The 10,899-nt window shown below is 47.3% G+C and overlaps 1 protein-coding gene across 1 annotated transcript in view; it reads left to right on the top strand.

Moving 5' to 3' along the window:
* The first annotated feature begins 671 nt into the window (after positions 1–671).
* The window catches only part of LOC142579933 (high-affinity choline transporter 1-like), a 32,183-nt gene continuing 21,955 nt past the window's right edge, over positions 672–10,899 (top strand). The window contains exon 1 of the mRNA XM_075690611.1: positions 672–798. Coding sequence (XP_075546726.1) covers positions 690–798 — 109 coding nt within the window. The 5' untranslated portion in view covers positions 672–689. The remainder of the gene's footprint in view (positions 799–10,899) is intronic.

Genomic DNA, 10,899 nt, shown 5'->3' with positions numbered 1-10,899 from the left:
GTAGGGCGCAATCGGGGACCTCATCGTCACGTCAGTTTGAAGCTTGACGAATGAATAGTGACACAAGTACGTTGTTCGCAAAATATCAAATGCAAAATGTATTTTTGTTCACTACTGTAGGTATTCACATAAAATCGCATGTGTACAAATGCAGACGCACACAATATAATCACGAGCGCATGTACACACATAAAGAAACACTTAACACGCACGCGCACGATGTGACGTGCACTTGTCGCATATTTTAATAATAACAAATACTTTTCCATGCAACACTACCGACTTCAACAAGGAGATACAAAGAAGCAGGGAAAGGCCTGTCACCGCGTCCCTGAACTTTTTGTGGTACTCGAACAAGAAGCTTGGCGGAGGTCACGTGGTGGCTCCCCACTTCCTTGAGTATTTACCGTGACACAGTACATTGTAAATATGATTAAATGTATGGATTTTTATGCCTCAAAGATCAGTTACGGCGAAAGAAATCTAGAGCCTCGATTTGCTTACTGCGCAGAATCGGTGCATATATTTTAGGGTTCAAAATTCGAACACGACAGCTTTCCCGAGAAACACATATGCAAGAACAAGCACCAACATGGCGCTAGAAGCGCATTACGTTTCAGGTGCTCCTTATGCTCTGCGCAGGCGGATACCTGTTCGCAGTCAAGATGAGGCAGGCCGGCTACAAGACAATGCTGGACCCTTTCCAGCAGCACTTCGGCGCCCGCATGGGCTGCTTGCTCTTCCTGCCGGCCCTTTGCGGCGAAGTGTTCTGGTCGGCCGCCATCCTCGCCGCCCTCGGTAAGATGGCGCCGGTCGGGGATGTCACGGCGCTCTTTGTAGATGCTTGCGTAGACTAGTTACAACTTGCTCGGTTTGCCATCATTGTAAGAGAAATATATTTGGTACTGGCATGGGAAATTTAGGCTGTATTCCAATCACGACTTGGAACTCGCGACCTGCACAGATATCCGGTTTCTATGGGAGCAGCTTGCGCCCACTTTCGTCCAAACGACGGCCGTAGGTGGCGCTTTTATAACCTGTTCGCAAGGAAACGCTGATAAAAGCATTGGAGGCAGTCATAACAATTAAGCAAATTCCACGCAGCTGGAAACAGAGTAAAATGAATTTGATTTATAAAGGGAAAGGTGATAAGAACATAAAATCCTTCCGACCAATTACGATAACATCAGTTATATATAGGCTGGCGATGCAGGCGGTGAAATTAAAAATGCAGTCATGGGTAGAAAGTAATAGAATACTCGGAGAACTTCAGAACGGGTTCAGAAGTTCAGATGATAGCCTGTTCGTGCTTACCCAGTGCATAGAAATAGCTAAGGCGGAAAATAGACCTCTGTATTTAGCCTTCCTGGACATAAGTGGTGCATACGACAATGTGAACAGGGAACTCCTGTGGAACATATTAAAAGCTGAAGGTATCGGTAATGAGGTAATTGATTTTCTACAGGAACTATATCGAGAAAATAATGTTGAAATGACATGGGAAGGCATTAAGAGTACGACAACTGTCGAGGTTCACAAAGGATTAAGGCAAGGTTGTCCTCTATCACCGCTGCTGTTCATGCTTTATATGATAAGCATGGAAAGAAGGTTACAACGAAGCAATCTAGGGTATAATCTGTCGTACAGATTAGGCGAAAAGGTTGTTGAGCAACGACTACCGGGTTTAATGTATGCGGACGATATTGTGCTGTTAGCAGATAGCCAGGAAGATTTGCAAACTCTGGTTAATTACTGTGGGGACGAAGGAGACAGTTTAGGTTTCAGTTTTAGTGCAGCTAAGTCCGGTGGGATGTTTTTCAACGATACAACTGATCAGGAGCTTACAATACAAGGCCATGAAATACCCCGAGTGGCCGAATACAAATATCTCGGGGTATGGATAAACAAAGGGCAGATGTACACGGAGAAGCACGAACAGTCTCTCATAGCAAAAGGGCGAAGAGATGCCGGGATAATGAAACATAAGGCAATGTGGGGGTACAACAGGTATGAGGTACTGAGAAGCATTTGGAAGGGAGTAATGGTGCCGTGGCTTACTTTCGGGAATGCGGTCCTGTGTTTAAGGGCAGAGGTTCAGTCGAGACTAGAAGTAAATCAGAGAGCTGTGGGAAGGTTAGCACTAGGTGCCCATGGGAAAACCACAAACGAAGCAGTACAGGGAGATAGGGGCTGGGCATCGTTCGAAGCACGGGAAGCTCAGAGTAAAATCCTATACGAAAAACGTCTGTGGAAATTGGACGATAACAGGTGGGCAGATAAGGTGTTTAAATACCTATACAGAAAGAGCGTTGACTCACAATGGCGGAAAAGAACTAGGAAGCTAACCAGTAAGTATGCCAGACACGAGGACGAAGAAAGACAGAGCATTAAACGACAGGTTAAAAATGCGTAAGGTAAAAATTGGATAAATTCAATGGAAAAGAAGCATAGTGTGGAACTATATCGATACTGGAAACAGCAGATCAGGAAGGAAGCGTTTTATGATAACTCAAGAGGCAGTGCCCTATTCTTTGAAGCTAGATCAGGATGTCTTAGAACGCGGAGCTATTAAAAAGAAATTTAACGAAGAAGAAGACAGATGTACTGTGTGTGGTAAATATGTAGAAACAATGGAACACCTCATACTAAAATGTGATGGTAGCAATCCCGATGTCGATGCGGCCAGAGTCACCCTTCCTGAGGCCCTAGGGTTCAGAGATAATGATAGTCATGTAAATAAATATGCGGTGGAAATTAGCAAAAGGCGATAGGAGGATTGGTGGCTCAAAAGCAGAGAGTGACATAAGGTTAAAAGGGTAGGAAGACGTATTTAAAGAAAATCGAGAAATTCAATAACACACAACACAGATAAAAATAAAAGGCAAAATAAAAATCTGAGCATGGTGGCAACTGCCATCGCCTCGTTTCAAAGGGGACACTCCTACCTTCCATCCATCCATCCGTCCGTCTGCTACGCGGTGGGTGGCTGTGCGGCGTTGTAATTAGTTAGGCAGTTGTGTTGTAACGAACTGCTTCTCTAGTTCATGATTTTTGCTAACACAGTGACAGTGATGTCACAAGGCTTTGATCGGTCACTTGGCTCCAAAAGTTGAGTGCCCGAACCTAAGAAATGTCGGAGCGTATCGTCCGCTGCTCTCTAAAATAGCGTTAAATAGCCGCTCCTAGTGCCTTTTTCAAGCAGAATATTATAAATCACATTGTGTGTAGAGTTCGCCACGAACACAAGTTTCATTGTACACGTTGTAAAATTCGCTTCTGCGCTCTTTAGAAACTTGAATCCACCGTAATGTTCGACGACAGAACGATTACCGTTCATTTTAACTCTTAAAAGTTGTCCGTGAATGCGTCACGAGTTCAAAAATTGAATTACGTACACAGTGAAGCTGTGTACGTATCTTAAGCTGCCGCCATACCAGGCAGAAAAGCTAGCTTTACAGTTTGAAAAGAGTTCCGTGACACGATTTAATTAAGGCCTGCAGTGCAGCACGTTTTAAAGCACTGGGATCGCTTAATTTTTTGCAAGCTTTCTACTGAGCTAGACATCCAACGATATTAGAAACAAGATATGCTCACCTTCCCTTGAAACAGAATCGATCAGCCTATTGCACATATCGGGCGGAGGACTTACTCCGTGAATACTTTTACTATACTTTTACCAGGTCATCTGCCTTTCACTACGGCACACAGCAGTAAATCCTAATGTCAATTACGACATTAGGCTGTCAGTAATCAACTAAAGAAAGCTAGATTATCCTATGAATCTTTTTAAACAATTTTTCCAGTCTCTTGAGGAGGCTAGGAAATGGAAATTTATGCCGTCGATCTAGCATTGCAGCGGCCACCTATGCTCGTTGTTCACATTTCTTGCACCGCTCCTCCTCTTCTAGTTTCACTATTCAAACGCAAAGCATTCGCAAATATGTCTTCTTTTGTACATTTGTGAATTTATTCATTTACCGCCAATACAAGCGCTTTGTGCCTGCCGAAATGGCAAGACAAGCGCTGAGAGATCGCAGAAGCAGACGACAGCGAACAGGTTATAACTAGTGCCACTACGTTCTTTCCCTAGCGGCAAAAGGGGCGAACTAGACCATGCGTGCTGGAGGAGGGAGATCTGTGCAGGTCTGGAGTTCAGTAGGTCGAGATTCCTAAAACCCCTGCATCTACGCACCACCGCCGCTTTCCTAAGTAGCGACAACCTTTGTTGTGTGACGCCTTTTCCCCTCACACCAAATCCGGTTCCGGTATTTCCGGTTCCGGTATTTCCGGTTCCGGCGTTTCCGCTTCCTGGAGTTGCGCTGCGGGAATTTCCTCTTCGACTGCTGTGAGCGTTTTGCGCCGCGTTTTCCTCTCACACCAAATCCAGTTCCAGCATTTCCGTTTCTAAAATTTCCGGTTCCGGCGTTTCCGCTTCCTTGAGTTGCGCTGCGGGAATTTTCGCTTTGACTGCTAGTTGACGATGGTGAGACGCCCGCGCTTGCTTAGCAGAGCTGTGGCAGTCACCATAAGAAGAATGCAAAGGGGACAAGGTGTTGTATTCCGCTGAAGTAGTAGTTCGCGGTCGCTGTTTTCCAAATGCTCGAAAAACGACAGTGGTCTCCAAGCGCCCAGGCACTACATTCCATCGTACGTAAGGGGGTGAGTGGGCGAGGAGCGTGGAGGAGGAGGGCAGGTTGGCGGTACTTAACCTGGTCGGCGGAAACGTGTATGGAGGGGCTTTAGTGATTCCAATACTCGCTGAAGACGGTTAAGTAGACGGCTAAGTGGACAGCGGCCATCTTAAGTCTCCTTCCACTTTTCGGAATAAAGCCCTTCCATACACGTTTCCGCCGACCAGGTTAAGTACCGCCAACCTGCTCTCCTCCTCCACGCTCCTCTCCCACTCACCCGCTTAGCTTCCGGCGTCAAGCGGAACTTACGTAGCTGCAGCTTCCTGTTCCGAGTGGAAGTGACACTTTGTTTTTTAGCGTTGTTTACTTTCACGCCGCTGAGAGCCTTCAATTGCACGAGCTGAGGTTGAAACTGTGAATGCGATTCCATCCAAGAACCACCGCCTACTGTAACCAGCGATCTGCTCGTGTTCGCTGCTTCGCGTCAACCTGCGACGGGTTGTGGTACGAGCGACAACGTACAGTGGAATGTAGTGCCTGGGCGCTTGGAGTCCACTGCCGTTTTTCGTGCATTTGGAAAACAGCGACCGCGAACTACTACTTCAGCGAAATACAACAGCTTCTCCCCTTTGCATTCTTCTTATGGTGATTGCCACAGCGCTGCTAAGCACCCGCGGGCATCTCACCATCGTCAACTAGCAGTCAAAGCGAAAATTCCCGCAGCGCAACTCAAGGAACCGGAAACGCCGGAACCGGAAATTTTAAAAACGGAAATGCCGATACTGGATTTGGTGTGAGAGGAAAACGCGGCGCAAAACGCTAACAGCAGTCAAAGCGGAAATTCCCGCAGCGCAACTCCAGGAAGCGGGAACGCCGGAACCGGAAATTTTGAAACCGGAAATACCGGAACCGGATTTGGTGTGAGGGGAAAAGGCGTCGCACAACAAAGGCTGTCGCTACTTAGAAAAGCGGCGGTGGTGCGTAGATGCAGGGGTTTTATTCGGGAAGACGTCAAAGTAGACAGCTTCGCGAAAACAGTATCGAAGTCAAAAATGAGGCAGGCTAATTTCCTGTCGAAACAATATGGCGGCTGAGCTGGACGCTTGGGAAGCCGACAGGAAAGTTGTCCGTGCACAAGAAAACGTAGGCACGCTACATCCTACGCCCTTCAAGGGGCATTAAAAGTTAATATTAAGTCAACGTGGACTGTTTAAATACCATCCCGGAAACCTTGAAACGCTTGTTTCATGCAAAGAAGAGACTTATTTGAAGTGAAAATGCGTTCTGAAGCGTCCGCGTACTTCTAGCGTAGTTCAAGTCCCCCGCCCTCCGATCGAGGAGTGCTGACGTCATGCTCTCATAGTGACGTAGCTCCGTCGGTAACAAAACGGCGCCCGCAGACGGCGCTACGGCTTTTCTGCGCACAACGCAAACGCATGGCCAGAAACAGAGCCAAGACGGAGCCCACAGCAGTGCGAAAACGGAACTATGGTGGCTAGCGGACGGGAAAGCTCGCGACGATAAGCTGGTTCTTTATTTTATGACGCCAACTTTGACGCTCGTTGCAATGGACGACTCTGACGACGACACATTGGCCCGGGATGCTGGGTTTGACTTCAGCGATTTAAGCAATGATGAACGTGACCTACTGCGGAGGGCTCGCGCTGCCGGCGTCGTTGCGTACTGCTACGACGGCAACTGCATGTCATGGCTGTACATATTCGCACATTTGTAGCTTTTGCTTTGTGAAAACCAAATGCCGACCTCACCGCCCCGTCTTCGACCTGCAGTTGTTCTTGCGCTTCGGAGAATGCAGGCAAGACCGACGGAACAGCGCCGCGGGAAAGCATTGCTTTGAAAGGCACTCCACACGACTTCAGTAAGTCGGCGTTGAACTCGTAATTCTCTGGACGAAAGTGCAGCGAGCACACTTTGCGATTTTTCGGCTCATTGCCAACGCGCTGTGGCAGAGGTACGGCACTTAACCACTTCGATCGGAGAGGTTCACTCGTTGGCACACAGTGATAAGCAACGTTGGATTCGCCGCTGCAACTGCCCTTGGCCAAGTTCCGCGGACCGTTCGCGCATCCCGCGACATCACACGGACGTGGCGTTCTCGCTTCTTGTTACAAATGCAAGTTTCGCGAGCCAGCAGAACCTGCGAGGCACGACGCGATAACGAAACAACTGAAACTCCAAAGCGCGCGCAGCGCAGAGTCGAGCGTGCCGAGTCGAGCGAAAACGAAACCTTTCGACCGCCCATACTACTGAAGGGTAACGTCAAAATGTTATTTTTTCTTAGAATTGAACAGAAGTAGACAAGTAGCATGTTTTCCCGACTATATAACCTAATGAAATGATCTTTTTAATACTAGTAGTTGAGTACTAGTGACATAAATTATGATGAGGAGCGCCTTCGTCATCGGGCTACTACCGAAATGTCGTTGGAAGGTCTCAAATCGTGTCGTGCATTTACCTCAATTTCTCGGTTACTAAAGCTCTGTTCGCAATTATATTGACGCCTTAGACGTTCTACAGCATTGCTTTATCACTGTAACTTGAGTTCATAGTAACCTTTAGTGTCCCTTTAATGTAAGCTACATCGCGTTTTTTATTGGTTTGCAGGCGCAAATACTTAAGATACAGAAATAATGGGTGCTTTTCTCAACTTGTTCTTGTCGCCGCGAGGTAACCTCACGTCGCAGAAGCGTCTTCCGTGCGTCTTCCAGACGGCTAGAAACTCGTTTGAGTAAATGGCCTCAAAGCTTTCTCGGCTGTCACCTTAGCTGCCTACGTAGACTGTCTCCGATGCTGGTCATAATTGGAACACACTATAAATCTCACTAAATATACTAACAACGAATGGACGGAACAAACGGAAGCTACGTTCGAAGCACTTCAGATCGATCGAGGCAGACTCCGAAGCCACTTGTTCAGATACATGTAATATGTAGAAATGCTTTTATGAGACAACGCCCGGGCCAATCTGAATGAGATTTGTTCCACTTGATAGAAGAAAGGTAAATTCTAATGACTCTAGGAAGCAAAGTCTTGATTTAGGGCCTGGAATAAAGAAAAAAAGAGTCAATTTAGCGTACGCTAAAGAGGATGAAGGCGAAAGCGAAGGTTGATTTTTTTTCTGCTAGCCTTGTTTTCTTTCTTTCTTTCTTACTTTCTCTTTTTGTTTCGCGGCGCAACGCTGACGGCGTTGCGCGTGAGCTGTTGTGATTGTCTCGTTTCGCGCAGCGCACGATTTTGCGCGCTATGCACGAGGCCACATGACTAGCGGTATAATTCAGTGCTACACGAATAGTGAAGCAGAACAAGTGAATCGCACAGCTTGATCACGCGCTCGAACACGGTAGAAAATGGCATAGTTTCGGTGCCTGCGCACGTGACTGCACGACCGTAGGAACAAGCAGACGAAGCGGAAGTAGTGCTTTGGTGCGAAATAAAGAAAAAACAAAAAAAAAACAGGCAGACATTCCGTTAGCGTATTTTATTACTTCTCTAAACTTCAGTTCGCCAATTCAAGCACCACATCACAGAAGTAACAGATGTTGCCTTGAATAATTCTCGAAGTCACGTGTCACCGCGAGCGACGTCATGTAGGCGCAGGGACACGAGTACGTCACTGTCCGGCTTGCAGCGCGGTCGCCGCGTGAGAAAAGGAAAGCGGCGTTCGGATTGACCGATGGATAGTTGCCACATCCAACTTGCGCATCGTGAAGCGCTATCAATAGTTCTATACGCAGTAAAGTCTGCAAAGGCGTCTAACCAGGCGCAGCAAGGAATGAGCGCGCACTGTCAAGCATGCTTCTGGTCTGACCTTAAGTTTCGCGTAGTTCGAGGCTAGATGGTTGTTCAAAAATAGTCGAAATTAGCGAGACCCGATGACTACGACATCGATATAAGCAGGGTGGCCAAAGCTTTATTTCCTATGCGGGCGGCCACGGCCTATCGTGAGCAGACTGTAGTCGGCTTCTTCCGGAAGTACGTAATTATTATAGAAATTCGAAAGTAACAGATTTTCACTTACTTCAGCCTGTTTATTAAAGTGCGTCAATAAATATATACGATAACAGTATGAAGAAGTGCGTTGATCCAAATACTCTTCTTGATTGATGTCAGCCATAGAGTTTTTCACTATACTACCTATCGGAAAATCTGGCACTGCTGCTCTGTGGTATGGATGGGAATGCCGGTATATTGTGACTTCGGCTTGGCATCGTCCTCAGAGAGCCAGGACACCTCGAAGACGTGCCTGGCAAGCACCGTTCCCTCTGTTACAATGATGCATTTTCTACTAAATCAGCAGGTAAAAAGCTGTTTTAGCCTTATTATTACACAAAAACATGTTTTGTTTAATTATGAGAACTTGTTATTGCATGTATAATTATATGAAACGTAAAAAGTATCCGCGAGCCGCTAAAGTTGGAGGACAGACAAGATTCGCGCTCGCTTTGGAACAGTTTGTCGTCTGTTCTTGCTTTTCTTCGCTTGGTTATACATTGTAGGTGAGTAAACTTCAGTGCAAGATGTAATATGCGTGAATGGAAACATTTTATAAGGATCCTACTTTAAGAAAGCGCTATTTGTGTAGCCATATCTACATTTTAGATGAAGCCTCTTACAATACCAGCCAACACAAGCCTCGCAGACAGATATACCATCATTCTCATGACGGCACAGCGCCCCTTAGGAACCTCCCGTAGACGGTAGCGCCTGATTTCCCTCTAGTGTTATAGCGAGAAACTCTATGATGTCAGCTATGGGCCAATAGCAGTCGCATATGGGAGTGCACTATATCACGAAAGAAAGCGTCCAGAAAAGAGCAGGCCTATGTTCACATGAGAACATTTGAGAGAAAGGTGACTTCGCGCTCCGTTTGCGAGCTCCACGCGCCGCGCACGACTGCGAAATTTGGCTGCGATGTTTAGACCAGTGTATGCTATCCACGCACTGTGTTTTCTCACCAAGGCCGAGGTTTGGTTCAGGATCCCTTTGGAGGTGTGCTGGCTGAAAATGTTTTTCGAGCCTTTATTGCTCCTTTGGATAGCCGTCGATCCAGTGATGGCACTAGGAAACCTCAGTTCCCTGAGGGTGCGACAAATAATTTTTTTATCTGCGACGAGTTCAAAACGGACGCCAAAAGCAGCATGGCCTGGGACGGGTAAAGGTTACCTGTCACGTCACCGAAACTTGTCTCGTTGCACCACATATTACTGCCACTATGGCCAAGCTGCCAAAAGCTGAGTCGATTCAGCAAACGACGGGGCAGGAGGGGAGATAGTGCCTCCCCGCCCCCCCCCCCCCCCCACCTTTGTTTCCAAATTTTGCCGCTTTCGACTAAGCGGTCATTGTACGGCCTTCAAGAACCTCACCCCGCCACTTCTGCTTTCGAAGCGATGATCACTTTCGGCGATAGTACCTCGTCGTCGACTGTGTCGCCGTCAGGCGGGAACTGATTGGCTGGTTGAAGAAAATCTGGTGAGATCCTTAGCTGGTTGTGCCCTACGTCACGCAAAGGCGATCGCCGCAGAGGAAATCCTCTGATGAGTCTCCTTTTCCACGTCCGCACCTACGCTGCGCTTTAGGCGCGTTTGGAACGGATCGTGCAAAATGTGGTGTAATTTATCATTTGTGCTGCTGTCGAGAAATCGAGACTTCGTACCGCAGTTATGGAGTGAAACGATAATTAAAAAAAAGGAAAAAAAAAGTAGAATACAAAGCTTTTTGGGTCAGTACTCCCTTTATGGCCAATAGTAAATTTTGTTTCTACACTGAAAATTGCTACGCTCCCTCTAACGAGCGTTCTACCACAATATTTTTTTCAAATTAGTTCATTATTAGCAGCGATAGAAATATTTGAAGTGTCGCGAACCCATGATTTCAGGAGGCGAGCTTCACTGTCAAAATGGACGCTCTCTCCACTTCCCCGTCTATCCTCCGCAAGCAAAATTCCTTCCCCGCGTTCTCCCGTACCGGAGACGGAGGACCGCGTCACCTACTCGTCACTGAGCCCCGCCTTCTTTTTCTTTCTCGTGTTTTTGCTGCGCGGAGGGCTTCCGGTTACAGTCCTTCGCCCGTGCCCACGAGCTGTTGCGTTTGCGCTTGTTTCGTTCCGCTCCGTGCAAGAGCTTCCAAGCTGTGCGCGATACACCTGCGTTGTCATCTGGCCGCTGCTGTGAACTGGATCCGTCAGTGTGTGCACATTTGGAGAGGCTGGCCCGGTTCACGGATATTTGCCGCGAGACACCGCGTCATT

Source organism: Dermacentor variabilis, chromosome 4 (genome assembly GCF_050947875.1).
Source record: "Dermacentor variabilis isolate Ectoservices chromosome 4, ASM5094787v1, whole genome shotgun sequence".
Classification (NCBI taxonomy): domain Eukaryota; kingdom Metazoa; phylum Arthropoda; class Arachnida; order Ixodida; family Ixodidae; genus Dermacentor; species Dermacentor variabilis.
The sequence above is the reverse complement of the archived record's forward strand: the minus strand, read 5'-3'. Positions and strand labels throughout refer to the sequence as shown.